At 41.9% G+C, this 23,188-nt stretch overlaps 2 protein-coding genes across 4 annotated transcripts in view; both read right to left on the bottom strand.

The window, feature by feature from the left end:
• Positions 1-6,534, bottom strand: part of usp53b (ubiquitin specific peptidase 53b) — a 33,768-nt gene extending 27,234 nt beyond the window's left edge. For 2 of the 3 annotated variants that reach the window (XM_029259176.1, XM_029259178.1), the window contains exons 1-2: positions 5,406-5,635; positions 904-1,497 (exon numbers count right to left, since the gene is read on the bottom strand). In XM_029259176.1, the coding sequence (XP_029115009.1) occupies positions 904-1,047 (144 nt within the window). In that variant the 5' untranslated portion in view covers positions 1,048-1,497; positions 5,406-5,635. Of the gene's footprint in view, positions 1-903; positions 1,498-5,405; positions 5,636-5,775 lie in introns of those variants that run through there. The other variant, XM_029259177.1, reaches the window with a different exon arrangement.
• Positions 6,535-10,613: 4,079 nt separating this feature from the next.
• Positions 10,614-14,381, bottom strand: myoz2b (myozenin 2b). Its single transcript, XM_018737874.2, has 4 exons — positions 14,208-14,381; positions 13,119-13,245; positions 11,285-11,468; positions 10,614-10,886 (listed from the first exon to the last, which is right to left on the bottom strand). Exons 1-4 carry the CDS (start codon positions 14,364-14,366, stop codon positions 10,661-10,663), a joined length of 696 nt encoding a protein of 231 aa, XP_018593390.2. The 5' UTR covers positions 14,367-14,381; the 3' UTR covers positions 10,614-10,660.
• Between the last annotated feature and the right edge of the window lie 8,807 nt (positions 14,382-23,188).

Raw genomic sequence — 23,188 nt, 5'->3', positions numbered from 1 at the left:
CTCCTCGACTTAGATTATAACCTTTGTGTCACCTCTCATTTCATGAGCACTTTGCTACCTCCTGATCTTAAACACCTGCTCCCTCTGTGCCTTTTTTATATGTAACACAAACTGAAATATGTTTCATTCTTCCATAACACTGTGTCTATAAGCACAGGTCAGAAGGTTCAGTTTAAGCGAGTGACTCATCGGTGTCCACTCCAGCAGCAAAGCATTGTGGGTCCTGCACTTTTGTGGCTCCGGTGCTGACTGACAAGCTGGAGGGATTTTCGACTCCGCAGAACGAGGTCTGAACGACCCCAAGTGTAAAGGCCCCCCGGCCGCTCAGTCCACAGATGCTCTGACCAGAGTAGGGCTCATATCGGCCACATCTCAACAGGTTAGCTCCACAGAAGAAACAGGTCCTGGTCACCTGGTGACCTGTTGTTGGGCATCTGGCAAATGTCTTAGATTCTTAAAGCACAGAGCATTCTGCTTTTAGCGATCAAAATGGGCAGATCCCTCCAGAAATAAAAGTTGCAGCCCAAATCAAGACCAAGAAAGCACATTCGTCCTCCACATTAATGACCGAAGTCAATGGGAAAGTACTCTGCTGCACCGTAATGGGATGATTGTCATTATTTATGGTCTCAGTGTAGCTGAGCTGGATCAAATTCCCCCCAAAAAACAGAATTCTACTACAAGCACACAGACAAAATCCCTACAAGCATTTCTCTCCCTGATATCGTTTCATTTTGTGGATTTAAAGCAAAAATTTGGACAACTACGCTGACCCTGCGATCGGTTTCAAACAAACACAGCCGCTAGAACTCATCGTTAAGATGTTTCCTGTTTTTCATTATAAGGATGACTAGTTATTTTTTTACCATGGTGCAGGGTGGCTGTGAGAGCGTCAGGGATTACCTGCACGGCGCTGTTGAGGAAGCAGCTGTTCTGCCCGGGTTCGTTAAGCAGGCCTTTGGTGAGGGCGAGGGACACCATGCTCCCCGGCTGGTACGACTTTCCGATGTTGCCCCCCGGCTTCTTGAAGAGTCTGACCCATGCCATTGGAGGGCGCTCCTTGTTGGGGAGTGGGAGGAGTCACTCGGCAGAGGAGGCGGGTCCGTCGATATGGATGGGCTCGGCAGGGCAGGGCATCGAGCAGGATTTCTACAGCGGTGGGAGGGGCTACAGGGCTTCACTGGCTGTCCCTCACTGAAATGCGGTAAAACCGGTCCCGAAAGACATGTTGGGCGTGAGGAAGCCCCGAACCAGTTGTGACCAAAGAGTGGGCCGGTGTGGCGAACCCACAGCTCAGCACCACGTTGGTGTAATTCCCGTGCAAGGAATTACAGTGCCGAGGGGGAGCGCTCCTAGGTCCAGATGCAGGAAGAAGAAGCTGTGGACTCCACATTGCTGGAGGACGGAGGGAGCGGTCAACGGCGACCACACGCAGCCTCACCCATCGGGAAGCTCTGGGGCAGCAACTCTGATCATTGGATGTCGGCCGCACTGAATCTGCCGTAGACCAGAGGGAAGAGGATCAAAACGGGGTCAATGACCAGTCACCAAAGTTTATGAAGGGGCACTAAAGCATTCCATACAGACAATTTAGGGAACGCAACTGGTGATCTCCTGCTCAGGAACAGCAGTGCCCAACTGTTCCGTATAACACCATATTGGTATTAACACACAGAATACAGTTAAAGCAGTATAGCTGGTAGCACTGGTGTCCTACAGCACATAGGCTGTGCACTTGGACATGAGTTCAAATCCATGGAGGAGTTTGCAGGTTCTACCTGTGTTTGCTTGGGTTTCTAACCACAGTCCAAAAACATGTGCTTCAGGTGGATCAGTAACGCCAAAGTGCTCTTTGTGTGCGTGCGTTACTTTGCTCTACTGTACAAATGTGTGAAAGACTACAGGTATTTCAGCGCAGTGCATCAAGCGCTGTGAGTCACCTTGGATGAAAGGTGTCAGATAAACCCTAGTTACTAACCACCCTGCACTTCCACTCTGGAGAAAAGTGTCTGCTAAATAAACAAATGTTAATTTAAAGTAACTAAACACCATATGTGTAACCCTTAAAGAACACTCAGTTAACATTTCCTGGACTTAAAATTCAAAGCACGTTCTTGGCATCGCAGAACGTACATTAACGCACACTAAGCAACGGGCTTACAGTTCCCTCTCTCTGCGGTCTACTGTCGGCTAAAACGAATTTCAGATTTAAATAAAACGGAAATTAAATGTGGCGATATAAAGGAGGTAAAATATTTAACGGTCCCAGGTAAAACGGGTTAATTGGAAAAGGGAAAAGCTGACAGCTGATCCCACTTGCATGCATTAGGAAGACACTTACATCATCTAATAGTTGGGAGCAGATACTTTTAGCCAGAACAATTTGCATACCACTCTGCTTAACATTATTCATTTGGGCTTGTTATTAAAGCAATGTGAAGTACCTTTCTCAAGGGTACAACAGCATGGCCCATCCATGGCCCAAGTTACACGCCGTAACTCCCACACAAACTGAACTACACATGGGTGAGAAAAACTGCTTTGCAGCTGGTCATTTCTCTTGTTTGGAAATATGTCTGAGCGCAACTTCCGGCTAAAACATTATGTCAAGCTCCCTTTCAAACTGCTGAGTTGAAAATTAGAGGAGGCCGGGAACCACGCCAGACCATAATATCACCGAATTACTTTCAACCATTCTTCTGGAGCTGTCCGACGCAATCAATCGAAGTCCCTCTGCAGCTCCGCGTCAGCGCGGCTTCTCTGAAGGCTTCGGTCATACTGCCACAGGCCCGTTAACCCGGCCATGAATCATGCGTTAAGTCATACCTGCACGCGGGGGCTTCGGCAATAACCTGCCATTGTGCCTTTTTTTGCGACGTGGCGCAATACATGCCCGGAAAAAAAAATGCATCACCAACAGCATGTGTTGCCACTCTGGGTGATGAAAGTGCTGCAGTGCAAAGCCTAAGGGCGCTAAACATGATATGTGTTCTTCGCAATATGTTAAAGGCCACCTTTAGGTCTTAGATGTTTCATTTTTATTTTTGCGGTTAAAAAAGGGCACTTGGAGTATCAAACAGCTTCTTCCTGACTACCAGCAAAGGTTACTTAGGTGCTGTAATGGAATTAGTCAAGGGGTTTTAAGTAAATTATAATTAGGTGTCTATAAAAGGGAAAGGACATCTAAAGCCAGTGTTATACCATCCTATGAAAACACCTTCCATTAACCAGTTGTGACCTACATTCAAACTGTAGCCGTTGCATTTTTCCCGACGTTTGTTACACACATTCGTATATGCTACTTTTATTTCAGAAGGACGACTGTTAGCGTCTTCCGTTACGTAGAATGACAGAAAGGCTTCCACAGGATTTTTGAAAGACGATTGATACACGGCACTCTTTCTCAGAACGAAAGACACTGGTTCCATATCTGGGTTAATAGGATGTGTCCAGGTAAACCACTAATCTTTCAAGCCTTTCATCTCTGTAGGGTTGACCATGAAACTTGGCCACATTGCGCAGGGGCGCTGAGGCTGGCCTAACAAGATACGCGGAGCGAGGCCAGACAGGTCGAGTGAATGATGACATCGAATCAGGTCAGCTCACTCCACCAACTGTTTGGTGTTCAGACTTGGGATGGAATAACTGATCCGCGATCGGTTTAGATTAATGTATCAAGTTGCAGGAATTGGGATTAGGGTTGTGTTAGCCGAACACGGATCTCGAAAGAGTGGCATTATCCACCACTTGAGGAGACGGGTGCAGCAAGGCACATGGAGCTGAGCAACTTTGGCGAGAAGCCGTATGGTTGAAATGCGTGTACATGGGACACCGCACTTCCAAATGCTGAAATTTGTCTTTCCGCTAAAGAAAAGTTAATAAGTATACCTACACTGAGAAACTGATACCACCTACATTGGTGCAGTACACTTAAAATTTTTGAAGGCTGCGCTAACAATCAGCAGTTTTTAACTTAATATCCCTAATACACGATCAAAATGTCTGGCTGTAACTACATATGTATAATACTGATAAAGAAAACAGTATATGATAGAGTACAAGGAATGGCGAGAAGTGAAAAACAAAAAATCAGGTCAAAATATGGCCATCGGAGCAGTATACAAGCATCACCACTATATTTCAGCAAGAGGGAAAATTGTTACTAGTTTCTAAACATGCATTAAACAAATCGATCTATGAATGTGTCAGAAAGACACATTTACCATGTAGTGCTGAAAAATTATTCAAGCGTGCAATTTTTCAAGCAGCAAAAAGTTGAAAAATATGATAATTTTCAAAGGAACTAGCATATTCACAGATCAAGAAATCTGTAGACACAGTCAGATCGTTCATTTTAATGTCAGTGTTAACAGCAGGACAAAACTATTACTATCGCTCACCTTCCACACAGCAAAAAATGTGTCAAAGTATGCAGTAATGGAAAAAATAATAACTTTACTGTGCTGCACAGATGCCAAGATACAACAGACAGACAACATTAACTAAAACTAGATACAAAAGGACCAGTTAATCCTAAACCAGGGAAACATCCATTTAATCCAACTTAATGAACAATCACCTTTCAGAAAACTGAATCATATTCTGTTTTGTAGAAACCATCTCTCAATCAGTTCATAAAATGTGGCACTATTTATACATGAAAACACCACATGCTTTTATTTCAACAATGCCATGATAAAATAATACACATAAAATCATTAAACTAAAGCCCTCTTTTCCAACGACCCAAAGTAAACAAACAGATCTGACTTTAAAACCATAATAAAGTAATAACAATAAGTAAAGGCATATTTAAAGCAGTATTTTGAATTCAACATGACAACACGAGACATATAAATGCAGCCATGGTGGAAACACAAAATGTTGAAACTGTTCACTGTCCATCCAGCTATAGGAGTGCGAGTACCTCAATTGTTATATTTATTTCTTTTCATCTCCCCCGTCCCCCCATCTTACTGCGCAAGTAAAAACACATCAATAAAAAATATGCTACATGCACAGCAGTTTTCTAAGATTTATTATAATAAAAAATTATTATATTAGTATAGTATTATATATATTATATACTGTATATATACACGGATCTGTGTACATATTGTTTTATATTATAATAAGAATAGGCTAAGTCTGGTAAAGAGGAGAACGGTATAAATAAATGCATGAGTGTGAAAATGAGTAAAGGAAAACAAAAGAAGCTGGAGGACACGAAGCAGCAGTAAAGCCCTTCTTGAGTGTGTTTAAAAGAGGCTCTCCCGCGCCGATCGGCACCTGTCAGCGACACCGCGCCGCACATCTCCGCTCCGCTCCGCTCCGAAACTGCGACAGAGAAAGTTTACGAGCGCAATTCCGTAAGAAGCGCTTACTTGCGCTCGCTCAGCACTCACCTCAGCGGGAGGGAGAGCGCCGAGCACCGCTCTGGATTCCCGCAGGGCTCCCTGATTTCTGTGTTTGCTGCAGGGCTCCTCTTGCCGCGCTTCAGATGGCTGCTGTTATTATTACGAGTGTCATTAGAACGCTTATTGTGGCTATTAATTGATCCGGAAAGGGCAGAGTTTCGCTCGGGACGGACGGGACGGGTCGATGTGAAAAGAAAGCGGCGCCGGTTGGGTTGCGCTCCTCCTCCTCCTCCTCCTCCTCCGCACCCCGGTCGCGTGAAGATCCCGCAATCACACAACAAGTCAGTCAAGGGTCGGATTTCTGTGTGTGTGTGTGTGTGTGTGTTTGCATACAGTCCTTTGCGTGGCTCCTGCCTACCTCCGCATTTCGAACCCGGGACGCAGAACGTCGGTCTTGCCGCCCGGTAGGAGACCGCGTCTCACCGCGGTGTCAACATCGCTCCGCCGGAGCCCGGTCGCGGGAGCGGGGGACCATCCGGCCGGAGAGCATCAGCCCCGTATCCCTGGATGATCGGTGATGTTCTCAGCGCTGCGGGTCCAAACTCCGCCCCCGGAGTACAGTATTTACTGCAGCCCCCCCTCGGCACGCGCCGTGGCACTGTAACGTCGCCGCCGCGCTCGCATCTCCGAGCTCCCCCTCGCAGTGCGGAGAAGCGGCGTCTAAATTTTGCGCCTTCTTCTCTCTCGCTGCCTGCCTGGCCTGCGTCTCCAGGTTGGGCGAGCCGTTCGGCTAAAGAGAGCTTCCTTGCTCCCTTCTTCGCAGACATTCCGGAGCAAAAGTGCACATAAGCACGCAGATGTAGGACGCGGTCATCGCGCCGCCACGCGCCATGTTCGTTCCGTTCGCGCCCGCGCGCCCCTCGGCTCTCCTGGAGACGCGGTACTTGGGCTTGAGTCGCTTCCTCCGCGTCCGAGCCGCGGCCGAACGAGAGCGAAGGACTGCGGCGGTTCGGGGTGACTGTCGTGCGCGCTGCCTTGGCGCTTCGAGCAGCTCCGCGTTCCTCTCCGGTTTCCTGCGGCTGAAGATGAGCGAGCGGCGGAGAGGCGGAGAGGCGGAGGTGACAAAGTTGCTGCGAAGCGCAGCGACATACACAGTCAGTACAGTCTGTGTACAGTAGAGTAGGGGGTACAGTCTCACAGTGCGCGCAGTGCTCGCCCCGTTATATCGGTGCCGCGCACACTGCGCGTTACCCCCCACAAGTAAGTGCAGCGCTAACATGATGATGAAAGGAAAAGTTTCGCTTTACTCATATTTATTTTCCTTATAGTCATCTTAAAGCATATAATCATTCCGTATCACCCGTAATGACTTGTAATGTTACATTAATCATATATATTAAATTCATGTGAATTGTCATAGAAATTATAAACTTTATATTTATCTAATTATAAACTCCATATTATGTTAAACTATTAAATGTAAAACTATTAAATATTTTGAAAGATTGCGAATATAAATATGCATATACGAGTATGCATGCGTCGCGAGTAGACATATGTATACTCCATATATGTACGCCATATATGAATACATGCATATTATATAATGTAAGTATGCAGTGAGTGAGGTTTTTTTTTTTTTTAAAAAAAAGCAACGAAGTGCCTCCTGCAGACATGATGATAAGTACACAGACAGAGGCACAGGATAAACTATAACCGTGGGAGGGAATGAAATGAATCGTCCCTGACACACTTTCTGCCATAATCTGGTGGCACAAGCCGGTTTACAGGGAGCAGCAATAAGAGGAAAGTTTGCCTTGAGTGACACAGCTTAATTACCAGAGCTCTGCTGGGCCTATCAATATTGCATGCCATGGCATGTTAGGCTATTTTCAGGCTTTTTTTTTTTTTTAAAGACTATATTCAGACTGTTTAATACCGAACAGAAATAGCTTGTAAAGGTTTTCAATTTACATTTGTTTGACACCTTTTGCCTTCTGTGAATTGACTATGAAAGAAAAATTAGTTCAGTAATATAAATACACACACACACATATTTCATTTTCATTGAAATCTGACTATTTTTGCAACTATTATTATTATTATCATTATTGTTATTATTATTATTATATCTTAAGTGACATCCAGCGATACCAATTCATAAAACATATATTAACGAGATATATTAAGTGAAGTAGTGAAGATTTATTATTATTATTATTATTATTATTATTATTATACTGATTTTCTCTCCAGTCACTGCTACAGTGAATGGGGACAATGCTAAGCAGGATCCAGGGGTAGAGTACAATTTTGGAAGTGATGAGAACATGCCTGCCATGAAATGTTACCAGCACCTGCTGACCAATGAATATAACCCTTGTCAGCGTCAGTTCTACTTCGCTGTGACCAACATGAGCAACTTAAAGCACAAACCAGTCCACTAGTTTATTTGCAGCTGTTTGCTTAGATGCGTTGTCTGGTGCTTTAGTCATCTTATGATATCAAGCATTAATTTACAAGATTGTTTGCTTCATGCTGATCTGTTCGTTAACCTGAGAATTAACAGTCTCCTCTAAGTGCTGATCCTATAATTTGTATCCACTATAAGGGAGATCCTTAATGGAAGATTAATTACGTAGCCAGCTGTAGACAGACTAACAGCAGCCAATTTGTTTTGCACTTCTGCAGCTCTGTGCTGCAGGGCCTAACATCTACTTGAAAGAAATCCAGTGAATAACTGGAGCTTTGCTGAACATTGCTACGCTTGATTAGAAGCACAGTGGTAAATCCATGTCTCACAGAACCCCAGTAGCTTATGCTAATTGTATTGAGCACTGTTTGGCACCCTAAGTTGGTAATAAACCAGTCGTTCTTACTGCCTGCCTAAGATAAACAGCTGTAACCGACTGATTATAAACTATTCAAAATGAAAATACAGTCATTATATGATGTATAATTTATGAATTTGAAAAATAAGGGAAAAAAGTCATTTGGAAAGAAAGAGGGAGATGACGCTAATGGCTGGTGCTTCCATATGAAGACCCTTTAGGCTCGCAGCCTGTTATTATTTTGTGACCTGAAAACGAGAAATCTGCTCAAGTTTGATGAGACTGAAAGCCCTGTCATGACCTTAGCAGACACCAGCAGCAGAGCATCTGGCTGTGTTTGGCCTATTTTCAAGTAGCCTTTCGCCCCGGATGCCATTTGAAGGATAACACGCGATTGCTTTTGTCATCTCATTCTGACAATTGTTTTAAAGTCAGTTTCTCCCCTCATACATTCTCTATAATTAGTTTTTGCCACAGGTTCTGTGGCTAATATGCATATTAAGGAAACAGACGTAGCAGCGAGCATTAAAAAAGGAAGGAAAAAAATAGAACTTCAGTACAATTAAGCAGTATCTTTCCCAGTTGTTAAGAAAAAGCTTCATCGTCATCATTTTTCTTCTCTTGCACGTTATGCATTGGAAAAGGGGTTGATTAAACGGTGCAAACACAAGTAGTTTTCACAATCTGACAGTTACCGCATTCTTTTATTACTCATAGTTAAGCCATTGCAAACTACCATCCAGGATAGTGATACACTTATTGTTATTTTTCCTTATTTTATAGCTAATGCTTTCAAAAATTATTTTAATTATTATATTGATATTAAAAGTAGTAATAGTATTGGATTTTTTCCATGTGAAGGACTGACGTTCTGTTGAGGGTGTACCTCCTTCAGCCTTGTGTCGAGTGATTCCAGGATAGGCTGTGGACATCCACGATCCTGACCAGGACAAGCAGTTACTCAAAAAAACTCAAGGAAACTCAAGAAAATGGATGGATGGATGGATGGATGGATGGATGGATGGATGGATGGATGGATTGGCTGATTGATTGACTGATTTTCCTGGTATATTTGGGGTGAGAACTTTATTCAAAGGTACTACAGGCTATATATACGGTATCATTACCTGCCACACTACCTGATGCTCTAAAGTCAACAGAGTCATTGTGGTTGAGAACATGTGATCTGTCAAGCAGCTGATTCTTTTAGGCGCCTTGTATCAGTGTTACTCAATATTTTAAGTTGATATTCTGGAGTGGTCAATATACTGCATAAATTTGAAAACATCTGAAGAGTATGACTTAATGCAGCAGTGCCAGGAATGACCTGAAAGTTCTTTTTACACATTTAATACCACACATTAGATTACAGGACACAATTTATTATTGGTGATGGTGGATAAACACTGGTTCCATAAGGCAGTATTGTCACAATGTGGGAAAATGCCATGCAGATAAACTTGGATTAATTTGTACATCAAAATTTTACAACTGTTAATGAATGAAGCACAACATGTGATTTCCAAAGACACGTCACAGTAAAACATCATTATCTCAGATGCATCTAATCCTATGAAAAAGATCCATGCACACCTCATTTACAGTAGCATGACCTTGCATAAGATTGATCTGTTTGCTTGCTGTAATGCCATTTCCCTGCAGAGGAATGCAAACCATTAAAAAAAGGAAATCTGTAATATAAGTTACATTATGCTGGCAGCTGCTGTCTTTGTTTATATTCGGAGTATAACTTGTTTATTTATTTAGTAGCATTCATTAACTTTCTGTCTTTGGTGGCTGGAGTAGAGATACTCACACCATTGTCTAAATGTCTTGACTTTTAATACAATTTGTTTACCCATGCATCCGGTATCATATATTTACTGATAATGAATATGGGAAAAACTTGCTTCTCAGGAATGCACCTTAATAAATTCAGTGATATTTGAGCCTTTAGTTGTAATTTTTTTGTTACTCTCTTCCAAGCACACATCCTGAACCCTGAAAGGAATTTGCTTAAATCTATTCACGTGACATAAAAAACATACATACACTGTGAATGTATCACATATGTTTGTAGGTGTGACAATAAAAATCTGTTATTAGTCAAAAAGTGCAGCTGCTGCAACAAATCACAGAACACTTAGCAAGTGTTTTATAAATAAATTATAAACTGCTCAAGACGTCAGTATCATTCAACCTTGTACTATGTATATTTGTATTTACACATTTGTTTAGGGTTTGCCTTAAAATTTATGATTGACTAAACATTTAGCAGATATAATTTAGTAATCATGCATAAACTTAGAGAATTCATCCAGAATTTCAAAGCAGAGTGGTTTTACTCCTCTGATGTCACCTGTCCACTGTGTTACATACAGTAATGGCATGCTTACAGTCTGATAGCATCCCAGCAGGAGCTCAGATGGTGTGGCATGACAGGTTTTTTTTTCTTGCAATGCTGGCATGATTTCAGAGGTCGTCAGACTCAGGTATGGCTAGGGATTCCACGGTCACAGTAGGCAGGATGAGAGCGGTGCCATCGGACACCCAGCCCTGTGCTGTCCTGTTGAAGCTGGGTCGCTTGGCCCTGGGGTCCTGGAGCTCAGGGTACTTGGGAGGATTCAGGTCCAGATCCGGTATTTTGAATGTAATACCCCGGGGGGCCTTGTCAAACCCTCCATATGGTGTGGCCACCCTGTAGACCACCAGCGTCGTGAGAGGCATAGTCATGGTCAAATGCAACACCCATGCTACAGCGCTGACAGGCAAACGATTAAGGAATACACTCTAGAGATATGAAAATTATTTGCCCTCATTAATAAAAACATGAACTTTGCTGTTAAGTATGATTTTGTTGATTATGGATGGGTGAGAAACTCAACTTGATTTTAACTCTCTGTAACATTTTAAGATATTATGTAAGTGTAGGATAAAATTAAATCAGACTTTTTTGGCCTGTAGGACTAAAACCCATGCACATGTCAGAAAATATATTGTCAGTCCAGTCCCTCTGCGTGCTGGAGGTCAAAGTTTAGAGACCGTCAGTAAACAGTTTCCCGCTGGTCTCTCCAAGCCTGTTAGTGTATGCCATACCGATTGAAGCTCTTGTACTCTGGACCTTCTGGCTGGGGTTCTGGAACAGGCATCTTAGGGTGGAGGGTTTCAGCCAAAGCAGGGTCGTTGATGATGGCCTGCTCCCAGGGAGAGTGATAGGATTTGGGCACAGCTGTGGTGTTGAACTTCTCAGGAGGAACGTCCTTCAGGGGGCCACCGTAACCTGAGAAAGGGGGTACCATCTTTCCATCAGAAGAAGCCTGTGAACACAATCCTGACAGATGCCAGAAAGCTCAGATGGCTGTTGTTGTTCTTGTTACGTTCTTTAATTGCTATGTTTGTTTGTGTTATTTTGCTCTGGGTTGCATGAGGGATGAGCTTCCTAACTGTGTATATAGCCTCAGTTAATAATACCCCATTTATTCTGTGCGTTATTAAAGAATGTGAAAAAGTATTTGAAAAAGTGTCTTTTTTACTGCATCAGAACTGCAGAATTCCTTACAGTCTTAAACAGGTTTAACACCCAATGTTTGAACAGTGCACTCACTCACTCACTCACTCACTCGCTCATTCAAACATTCATTCACTAAATACTAAACTCCTGTCCCACTGTTTCCTATATACCATATGAAGCCAGAGAGCATGTATCAACCCCTATAAGTGACTTTATTTGCCTACATAAATAAACATAAATATATGCTTTACAGTATAAGCTTTACATGAGACAGTCCCTATTCACAATTTTACTATGTATACAAAAATGGGAGAAACCCTTGTATAGATCTTTGGCCTGAGATTTATGTTTCTCTCGCAGCACGGGCCGAGGTCGTCAGGGATTTGCTGTAGATCTGATTTTCCTCCTGTTGGCTGTTATGTATTTATAGCCCTCTGCTATGGGAATGCACTGTGATGGTTTAGCCTGAGGAAAGACTGAGGTCTCTTGTGGGATTCTTCTTGTAGGCAAACTGAAGAGGTGTGGGTTAATAGAGAAGAATGCCGACGATGCCTTCATGGGAACGGCTGTCATTCAGAAAAATATTATTTGGATTGCTTCAGACAATAAGAAAGTATAAATAAATCAGCAGAGGTTACAGGGTCAGCTTTGTGTGACTGACGTCGAAGCGTTGTTTAAACAGCTAGAGTAGTGCGGTCTGTTGGTTGTTTTTCCCCCCATATGAAATGGCTAATCTCTTTGCACTTGGAGACCTTGCTGTTTTGAAATATAGGAAAAACCTCTTGTGATGATGAATGAATAATTCTTCAGAGACAGCATGATCCAGAGTTAGAATAATGGGGAGTATCTAACGCTCTCCGATTTGGTCTGTAATTAATGCTTCCCCTGTGCTACCAAGTCCTGAAATAACTCATACTGGAAGCGCCTGTTCATCTCCTAATACACAAAGAGAGGGCAGGTTATGTTGATGGGGGATGACACCCAGGTCTGCCATGTCATACAAAAACAGCTCCTGTGAGTTTGCAGGTACAAACTACACGCAAAATAGAAAATACTGTAGGTGTGCGCCAGTAAAGATAAAGTAGGAAGGATCTAAAGTCTTGGAAATAACTGTGCTTATATTCATTTTTTTTTATTTTCAAGGACATGCAAAAATGAATGTGTGACAAAACTGCCCTACATTTTTTGAAAACACCAGTGGAAATGCTACATATGAGGTTTTAGTCTGTGTCTTCCTGTGGCTTCATTTCAGCCAGAGAAACCCAAGGCTACAAATTTGCTGTCCCCCCCCCCCAAGGCTGTCGGCCTGCAGTGTTGAATAACAGGCGTGTGTAGTGGATGTGGGGGAGAGGCAGTTATCCTGTGATTCCACGGTGTGTGCTCGTGACCTGCTGCAGGCAAGGTGCGGGCAGTTCCTACCAGGGGCAATATTGTCGGGGTGTGGAGGGGTCCTTGGGTCAGGCGTGTTGGGTGGTGTCTTTGTATCCAGACCACTGCCGTCAGACTTACTTTCAACCATTTCACTGTTCTGAGCTTGAACGCCATTCTGGCAACAAAGTGAACATGATGGTTATTGACTGAGCTTTACAGAATAATTTGGTTTTTTTTTTATGCCACCTATTACAGCTCCAGTATAAGAAACAATGAGTATAGCATTTTGTTTAACAGTTTCTTAAACTGCAAGCACAACACTTTAAATGGGGTGTCAAAAACTAAAATATACAAAAGGAAACAGTAAGCTCAGCTATTAAACTGATCCACACATTTGTAATCACAAGGAAAGCTTTTAATAGAGGGGCTTACCATCAAACCTGCTCAAACCACCTCATGTTTATTTGGCTTAAGGGGTATGATGTAAAAGGATCAACTCTGGGCACTTTGCCATCCTAAACAATTTTTTACAATGTAGGGGGCTTTTGCCCCCCATGCTTTGTTTCTATGACCTTTAAAGTCTGATCGGTGGTAGAGTTTTCTTTGGGGAGAGGTTTTGGAGCAGAGGATTAATTGCTCAGCAAAACAATTCCCTGCTCATTTCCCCCTTAATGCCTTTGCAGTAGCTGATCAAACCTATCAGTGGCCATAGAATGAAAGACTATACTAATTTCAGAATGTTCTGGAAAAATTATTCAGTAGCAACTATGTTTTTGTGTATTGCAGTTAATTGAAACCGTTATCATGAAAATGACTAGAGGTTGACCTATGGAGCATTCACACCAGTAAAAGGATAGTTCCTCCAGCATCTCCCCCCACCACGGTCCAGCAGTGTTTCCTTAGCCTGGAATCCAGCTGAGACCCATGCGTCTGTTGGCACCGATAAAATTAAGAAGCGACTCTTGAACAAGTGGATACCACGCGCTTGCCGGAACATGTAAGGAACACGGCACTACTGCTATCCTCTGCTGTTATCTTTGGAGTGACTCCATTAGTCGCCTCACAAAGAATCCCGTAAGAATCCCCACCACTTGCATTACCCATCCCTTCGCATGCCTGCAAGACAGCCTGGCTTACGTTCATCAGAGTGTTGGCTTCATTCTGAATGCTTTCAAAGGTGTACTTCTCAGACCTCCTCTGGCGCATCTTGAAAAGGCGCGACCCCCTGTTGGATAGCAGGGAGAGCTCCTCCAACATGATGTCTTTGGGCACACTGAGCTTCTTCCCCAGGTCCATGGTATCACCTACGGGAGGGCACAGCTAATGCTTTAACCACGAAGAAGAGAGAGCACAGCTAAAAGCTGATAGGCAAATAAACAGAACAAAGCTAACAGTTAACCTCAAAATAGAGAGAACACAGCTAGCAGCTACTATTTGATATAATAACAGATCCTCAACTGAAAAGAGGAAAAAACAAAACATACAGCAAACCAGCAAGTAAAAAGAGCAAAGCTAACGTTAAATTCAAAGTGGAGGCGCTAATAGCCACTATCAAGAACAGGAAGTGCAGCTAATGGCTAATGTCCGAGTAGAAGGCTAACACCTAACCCTCTGCCCTTCCAAGTATAAAATAGCTCCAGTGGTTGCTGTTGAAGACGATATAAAAACAAAGTGTCATGGACACCCTGACCTTATACTTCTTCACTGGCAGTGCAATATTTAATACTCCCTCTAAGACTGAGCAAAAACGCCTCAGGAAAATAAGCACCACTTAATTACTCATTAAACCTGTTTCTTTCAAGCCAACGCATTAACATTTGAGTTACCACACAGAATAATATCATAATAATGATACCAGTTTTAATGTTCCGTCATTTTTTTTTTGAGGTAAAAACTTTTGTCAGCGCTCTCTGATCTCTAATATGGGATCTCTAAATTTTTTATATTAAAATTAAGGTCACCTGAGCAGAAATTATTTAGCATTTTCAAAAGACAAAACTCGCGTAAGTATAGGTCTTACTCATATTTGCTTCGTTAATACCATTAATATTTAAAATACATAGCCCCCCGATTATGTTTATTGTTTTATGAATGCAAGAACAATAGTTTGTTTCACATGGGGATGTCAATGGCCAGTCAAAAGTTGAAAGGCAATCCATAGACAGAGTGCCTCAGCTGTTGTGGATTTTCATGCCTTCTCAGTAGCCACAGCCAGCTGTTCTGCCACCAGAAATAGCCATTTCAGAAGGACAACTACAAAAGGATTAGTTGCCATAGGTAGCGAAACATCCCATCGGCTTAATTTTGGCAGGCAGCGGAGAACAAGCGTAGCCCTTTGAACCTGGGATGGTGTGCAAAAACGGGGCCAACATGAGGAGAACGGCGTGTGTCTCGACCGTCTCGTACCGTGTCCACCCTGGACCTCTCTGCAAATGGCCGCCGCCTGCATCTTCCTCTCTCTGGTTGACATCATACTGTGTTGTGACATGGCCGCGCGTGGAGAGTAGAGCGCTCACTCGGGGACTGGAATAGAGAAAGGACACCGGTGCGTGCTTTGTTTTGCCAGCTGCTGAGAAAGTTAAAATTACGGTTGCAGTGACGTCTCTGGGCTTCTCCTTGGAGCGCATGCAAGTCCTCACCCCAGCACGAACACGTGAGCTCCAAAGGTACGCAGAAACCGTTCAAAGGGCGAAGTTAGCAGCTGCCTTTAAATAACCTTGATGCGAAAGTGACTTGTGCACACGAAGGCCTCGCGTGGCGTAAAGTGTTTGGAATTGTGTAGCAGGGTGCCCCAGCCGAAGGGAACATCTCAACAGTCAGAGTCACTCTGAATTCCTAGTGCCACATTCACTCTGCCTTGAAGATGAAGCTGACCCTATGTGTTTCAGAGACCTCATTTGGCCTGCCATTTTATACACCATTCAATTCCATTTGGAAGGAACGTTCCGCCAAAAGGCAGCAGCAGTTGCCGTCTAAGCGCACGTCAACACTGTCGGAATCAGGCGAGAGAAGATGGAGGAGCCGTAGCCGATGACATAACAGGCTAGCATCATTAGCATGCTTTGCTCCTTTTCCCACAGCGGTCGCCATCTGTCATGCTTCTTCTTGTTCCACAGGGTTCTCCAAAAAGTTGTAAAAGGTTTGGAGGGTTTTGTTTTTCGTTTTTTTTTTTTTTTTTTTAACATCAACACCCTCCATACGTGTACATTGCATTGCAAGGATCTTGCGATGAGTAAAAGACATACTGGGCCAGTAGAAGGGTTTTTGGCACCCCTAGGCAAGGATCAACCCAACACTTCTTATGCAAGTCAAACAGCTAACCCAACATGACTCAATACCACTGCACACCTGCGCTTTACAAAGCTGTATCAGACACTTCTTATTGCAGGACTCATTTTTTTGCTGCTACTTAGTATTTATTGCTGCTACACTACAAAACGGTTTACAGTTTACAGCCCATGTCTTGTGAATTTGTTGCCCTGTGTATTAATTATTGTCCTGTGTATCTACTGTTCTGTATATTTATCATCCTGCACTCGTCTCACACTGTTGTGTATTTGCACTTTATGTAGTCTTGCCTACTGTTCTGTTGCACCTTGGTCCCGGAGAAACGACATTTCGTTGCACTGTGCACAAGCTATGTAGAGAAATGACAATTAAAAACCTACTGGACTTGACTTCCATCTCTAAATTAATAAAGGTACACATACATATTTTTGAGTAACTTTTTTTTTTTTTTTAAATTTTGAGATATAGACTTATATAGATCATGAAGAAGTGAAAAAATATGTGTTAAAAAGTGTTATTTTGAAGTTTGTTGTTCACCAGAGGAAATCCATGCTAGGAAACCGGAGGTGCTTCACGTTTAACTGTAACATACAGAGGGGTTCCCGTTGCTTCAGAAGAATCATGAAGTGTGTGTGTTGACTATGGGACACCCATATCCTTCATTGTGCCCTGTGATTTGTCCTCAGGAGCAATCAGTATAGCTTTGGTTTGACATTTCTTTGCATCTGACTCCTATTTATGGTTATACTACAACTTTGTTATTTACCTTAAATGATCAATTTCCCCTAAAAGATATATAAATACAGCTTTTTTTATTAAAAGGTGAAATCACTGTCAGTTGCCCATTTTCTTATCTAAGCTGAAAATGTCAGGGTTTTTGGAAACCTCCTAACTTCCATCCCTGGACCAGACCTCCTGGGGTCCCTGTTTTCTTTTTAAGGTGAATGATTTTTCAGTTTTCTCCATCTTAGTTGATTCTAATCTATGAATGGCAAATCCTATGTTTTTTTCATAGTTTATGAGCTGCCATCAGTGAAACAAAAAGGACTAAAACTGGTTGTTTTGACCGAACCTGGAATTTTTAAGTTTTTATTTTTTGAACAAATGTTACATTTACAATAACTATGAGATCAGAGTTTAAAAAGTGTCAGACATCTCAATGCATATGCAAATCCTTTCAGCAAAAAGCTTCATGATAAACACGGATTAAGTGCAAAGGTTATTATTACTGGCAAAAACAAAGACACTAATTTTAAGTAGGCTTTAATGAGTAACACAGTGTTAAAAAGCATGTTTGTGGATGGTTAAAGCCAACAAGCAATGGGACCCCAAAAACTGCGGAATCTGGCGGAGTGAGAATCTATAGAATGAGTGAGACACACCACTGTACCTCTGCCACTGTCCAGTCGTGTCCTCTGTTGCCTCTGGTTTGGTGTGTATCCTTGGAAGCAAGAAGAGCTGAGGTCACCCCAGGTAGGTGATCTACGAGGGTCCTCACACTCCCCAGTACTGGAGCAAACTGGGGGGATTGTCAGTGTGTCTGTTGTCAATGGTATGTGGCTTACATCAACCAGCTAAATATAGGGTGCCCGAAACACTCAAAGAGTGTGTCGGCGGTGGGGGGGTTCAGCCCACAACAGACCTTGTGCAAGGAACGTACATGCACTTACAGCTCAAAAGATCTGGCAGGACAAAGGTACTCGTGGGGCCTGCTGTGAGGGCCCCATTGTGAGGGGCCCTCAGGGCAGTCAGGTAGAAACAGGAAGAAATTTTAAGGCAGCAAATTGTCCATTTAAAAGAAGAAGTCCAAAGAGGTCAGTGTTTCCAAAGTGTTTATGCAGAATGAAGCAGGCGTGACACAAGGCTGACCGATGAAGGCTGACATTGGTGCAGAGCCCCGTCGGGAACTAAGGTCACCTCCGAAAGCAAGCACAGGCCACTGTTGTGTAACACTTCTCACCGCAGGCCACAGACTCAGAAGCGTCAGTCGCTTGTTTGGCAGCTACTCCTCTGCTCTTCCTCCTTCCCCGACTGTCCTCCTGGAGGCCCCCTCTGTGCCGAGCGATATTAGGGGAACTGACAGTGGCAAAAGAGCAGGATAAACTGTGCTTCGATTCACAGTCAAAGTCCTTCATTCCTCATTATTTGGTGTATTTGTTAGTACATTTATTTGTTTTTTTTTTTTTTATAATTTATTTCTCCTTATTTGGCAATATTTAAAACAAAATGGATAAACTAATTCGATTCACATGTCTCTTTCACTATAGATGTAATAACTACTGTTCCAGTTTCATTTTGTTTTTAATTGTTAACGAAGGTTTTTTATTACTACAGTCTAATATCAGAAGCACCTGAAGTACACTACAGTGGTATTTCAATGTTACGTAATAAGGTTACTTAGGTACGGCTTGCACTGATCAGCTACATCTCCGCATTACTGGGCATTTTTAGTATATTGTTATAGCGGACAATGATTTTATTGATGAAATGAAATGGGAAAATATACAGGATGAAGAGCTGTTTCAAATCTACATTTGCAAATTAATTATATCCGAGAAAATAATAAAGGTATCACAGTATAAAGGAATAAGCATGTATTCTGCATGACATAAGATTAAAATGTAATTTTGCGTCTTATTATGAAACACAGACATTATGGAAATCAAATTTAAAATCATGATGTAATTTAATAAATCAAATAAAACAAATGACAGACAATATTTTACCGGATAAACCTAAAACCCCTTCAAGGCTTTTTCTAAAAAACAAGAAACGTGTATGTGGAAAAGGTGTCTACTGAACTGACACTTCAACTTCCACTGCTTTGTGAAGATACACCATCCCTAAACCATGTGTTTTCAGCAGACATTACCAAATATGGTTTCATGCACAATATAACATATTTTCAGTGCTATTATAAAAACCAGTACTAATTCATAATATTAGGGGCAGCTGGTTTCATAGTGGTTAGAGCTGCTGCCTTTGGACAGCAAGGGCATAGGTTTGATTCCCACCTATGCCTGTAGTATGCTTGAGCGAGGTACATACCCTGAATTACTCCAGTAAAATTACCCTGCTGTATAAACGGGTAAATAGTTCTGGGTAACTTATAGTCTGAGTCACTTTGGAGAAAAGCATCAACTAAGTAAATAAATGCAAATGTAATACAATTTCTCATACTTGTGACTTTTGTGCTGAATATTTACACACACACACACACACACACACACATTTTCAGAACCGCTTGTCCCATACGGGGTCGCAGGGAACCGGAGCCTAACCCAGCAACACAGGGTGGAAGGCTGGAGGGGGAGAGGACACACCCAGGACGGGACACCAGTCCGTCACAAGGCACCCCAAGCGGGACTCGAACCCCAGACCCACCGGAGAGCAGGACTGTGGTCCAACCCACTGCACCACCGCACCCCCTCTTGAATATTTACAGTTTAGTCTAAATTTAAAAATAAGAATTCTGAATTTTTTTTTTTTTTTCTGCTATCCAGTGATTTCATGCAGTGCTCCACTTCAGCAGTTCTGTAACAGTCTCCTTGGTAACAACTTCCTTCGCTCTTTTCTGGCTACACTACGCTTCTTTGAGGGTATCTTACGGTGGAACAGCACCCTCACTAGAGGGTATTCCACAAAATGTTGAAATAAAAATTCAAACAAAGCACTGCCCACTCTTCATATTTTACAGGCAATGTCATTGTAAATTCTCAGCTTACCGATATTATCATTGTTCAGTGAGCTTCCGACAAGTCAAGGGTGACATTATGGAGACCTGACATTTTTTTCTGCTTAGAACGAAGCAGGTGCACGTGGTAAACCCTTTTGACGGTGTAGCAGAGGAGCCGAAACCTTTAAGCACAGCAAAGGAGAGGTAGTACAGCACTGTAGCTACGGTATTCCCAAAAGCAGTATTTTCTAGGCGGCGCAATTCCCCCTTTGTCCTCTAGGTGTCTCCTCATTTAAAACAGGCATCACTGCACAGAACAAGGCAGTTGCGCAAAGCTCAACTTTGACGATTATTGGAGGAACGCTTTGAATTCTACAGCACAGCTTGAGATAATAAACTACGCAACAAAAACAAGCAAATGTTACGTCAGTCTAAAGGAAAAACCGCCATCACAGCTACATTTATTCATACGTTTCTCCAAAGGGACTTAAAATGTTAAGGTTACAATTATCTACTCATTTATATAGCTGGGTAATTTTACTGCAGCAATTTAGGGTAAGTATCTTGCTCAAGGGTACTACAGCCAGAGGGGGGGGATCAAACCTGCAACCTTTTGCATCTAAAGGCAGTAGCTTGAACCACTACACAACCGGCTGTCCTACCCTAGACCAACTGCAGTGGTGTACATCAGATTTTACTTTGTGAAGGTGGTGATTTATCATGATCCCATGTTTTAGCGCTGTTTGTGTATACATGAAGTAGAGCATCCAAAATTAAATTTTGAGTGCAAATTCTGAAATCACTATTCACAGTCTTTTTTCATAAAATCATAGACCCAAATTAACATACACTGTGGACAATCTGTTAAGCAAATAACCAAACATAAGAAAGATTTACTGTACACACACACACACACTGTCTGAAACAACTTGTCCCGAGTGGGGTCACAGCGAACTGGAGCCTGACCTGGCAACGTATGATCCGGGGCTGGATGGTGAGTGGACGCACCCAGGGCGGGACGCCGGTCCACCGCAGGGCATCCCAAGCAGGACTTGAACCCCAGAGTCACCAGAGAACAGGCACAGGCCAAACCCACCATGCTACCATGCCCCCAAAATTTACTGTAATTTCTCTAAATAAAAAAAAAAAACCTGCTTGTGACACGTGGCCGCAAAAACATTTTAATAATTTGATTCAGACAGTGTAAAACTCAGTTATGAAGTCACAAGTATTAGCAGAGCCTTTTCAATAACCTGCACAGCACATTTCACAATTTCCAATACGTGTTAGTACTTGTTCTTGGTTCTGCTACAAACGCTCGAAATAAGTCCAGTGGCCATTCCATAGTCATTTATTTATTTGCTTTTATTATTATTTTATTTATGTTTTTTTACTGGAAGATTTTACATATTGGTGAATTCAGACTGAAACCATGTGGGCACTGGCAGCATAACAGCAGATGTGAACCTGAATTAAACATTAAATTGTGCCAAAGAACGGTAAAGCTAAACACATCAGGGCAATACACGGCAGAAGAAAAAAGAACTCCATTAAATGCCATGGTAACAGCAGTGGAGACAGCAGTTTTCCTTCTCTTTTTTCATTTATGCAACTTCATCAAGTAATTACTTATGCACTAGGGAAATTAATAAAATAAAAATAGCTGGTGTATTTTAAACAGCATCTGAATTCAAAATACAGGGTTTTATAACACACTTTTAAATGCTCACAGATTTCTTCAAGAGGGAAAAGAGCTATATTCACATATATTATTTAAGCAAACTCAATATTATCCAGCATATAGTAATAAAGTCTAAAACTATAGTGTTAAAACCCCACATAGCTCACGTTTTCCTATATATAATGTACACCTTTTTTAAATTTTAAATGAGATACTCAGCTATTCACAAATCTCACGCTGTTATCACCTCAGACAAGTAAAATGAATCAGAAATTAAAAGTAAAGCTTTGGTAGCATGCAGTTTGACTTTAGCTTTGATACATATTGAGAATTAATTCATAGGCACATTATATTCAATCATTATTCTACCGGTGATGTCAATTAGGGTGGAACATTAATGAAGATGACAATAATAATTCATCGTTACAAGTATTCTCTTCATATTACACACGAGACCCTCAGAATGAATGGTGGCAGACAGAAATAACCCTATGAGGTGTGAGCTCATTGTTTATATGCGGCTTTTATTTGTTAATGTGACTGACAGTTACAATCACTGCTAATCATGCTATTTTTTTCCAAGTACTGCAGAGAGAAACGCCAAGTGCCATTTTCATTTCTGAACAGCTGCTCTTTTCATTTTCATATACTCATTTCCAAATGGTTAATTTGAAAACATTAATTAGACTCCCTTGTTCCTGAGATTCAATGCCACGAAGCACAGATTCTGCAATCATGACTTCGTCATACTTTGATGTCTTTTTATTAGGTTGCATTTTGAAATTTCTAATAAAAAATCTATTTGCATCCACTAATTGGTCTTACATAGTTACTTGGATTCACTTAATGGTTATCTTCCTTGAATGATTTAATTATCATAAAGAAAACGATGCCCCATTTCCCTTTGCCTAGTTTCTTCTATTTGCAATATTTTTATTGCTTTTACATTATTATTTTTATCTAGCATTTGTATTTAACCTTTAGTACACTTTGAAATCCAGCTCCCTCAAAAACCTTCGTTTCATTCGTTATATATAACTAGTGTGACAGAAATGAACATCACAACTTTCTTCCTTTCAATTTCCTTTGATAATCACCATCTACTCCTACAAATTCTATCATATTTCATTATTTACAGAAATATCTAATCATGGATCGGTGCAATTGTCATGCATTCTGGTCTGCTAATGATACTATTAATGCTGACCACTGAGACTCGATGATTACACTCAGGAGACCCGATTCACTCAAATTAAACTTTCTTTTACAGTAACCACAATACGTTAATTTGCATCTTACAATAAATCAGAGCTCATGTCAATTTAAAACTGTGTCAATTTTATTAAATCCTTACAATTTGTCTTTTTGGCAACTATGCTTAGTCGTCGTTTCTCAGGATATGAGCTCCTTACTTGTGCCATTAACTTGCTTAATACCCTTTAATGAATTCCTCTACATCATAGTCATTCTTCA

This window comes from Scleropages formosus, chromosome 16, assembly GCF_900964775.1.
Source record: "Scleropages formosus chromosome 16, fSclFor1.1, whole genome shotgun sequence".
Classification (NCBI taxonomy): domain Eukaryota; kingdom Metazoa; phylum Chordata; class Actinopteri; order Osteoglossiformes; family Osteoglossidae; genus Scleropages; species Scleropages formosus.
The sequence above is the reverse complement of the archived record's forward strand: the minus strand, read 5'-3'. Positions and strand labels throughout refer to the sequence as shown.

Excerpts from the sequence above, each read along its gene's own strand:
- myoz2b (XM_018737874.2), bottom strand. The coding sequence starts at position 14,366 with ATGGACCTGGGGAAGAAGCTCAGTGTGCCCAAAGACATCATGTTGGAG. Across the intron at positions 13,246-14,207 it reads AAGCCAACACTCTGATGAAC|AATGGCGTTCAAGCTCAGAA; the intron begins GTAAGCCAGGCT and ends CTTTGTTGCCAG. Across the intron at positions 10,887-11,284 it reads GAGTACAAGAGCTTCAATCG|GGTGGCCACACCATATGGAG; the intron begins GTATGGCATACA and ends GGTGGTCTACAG.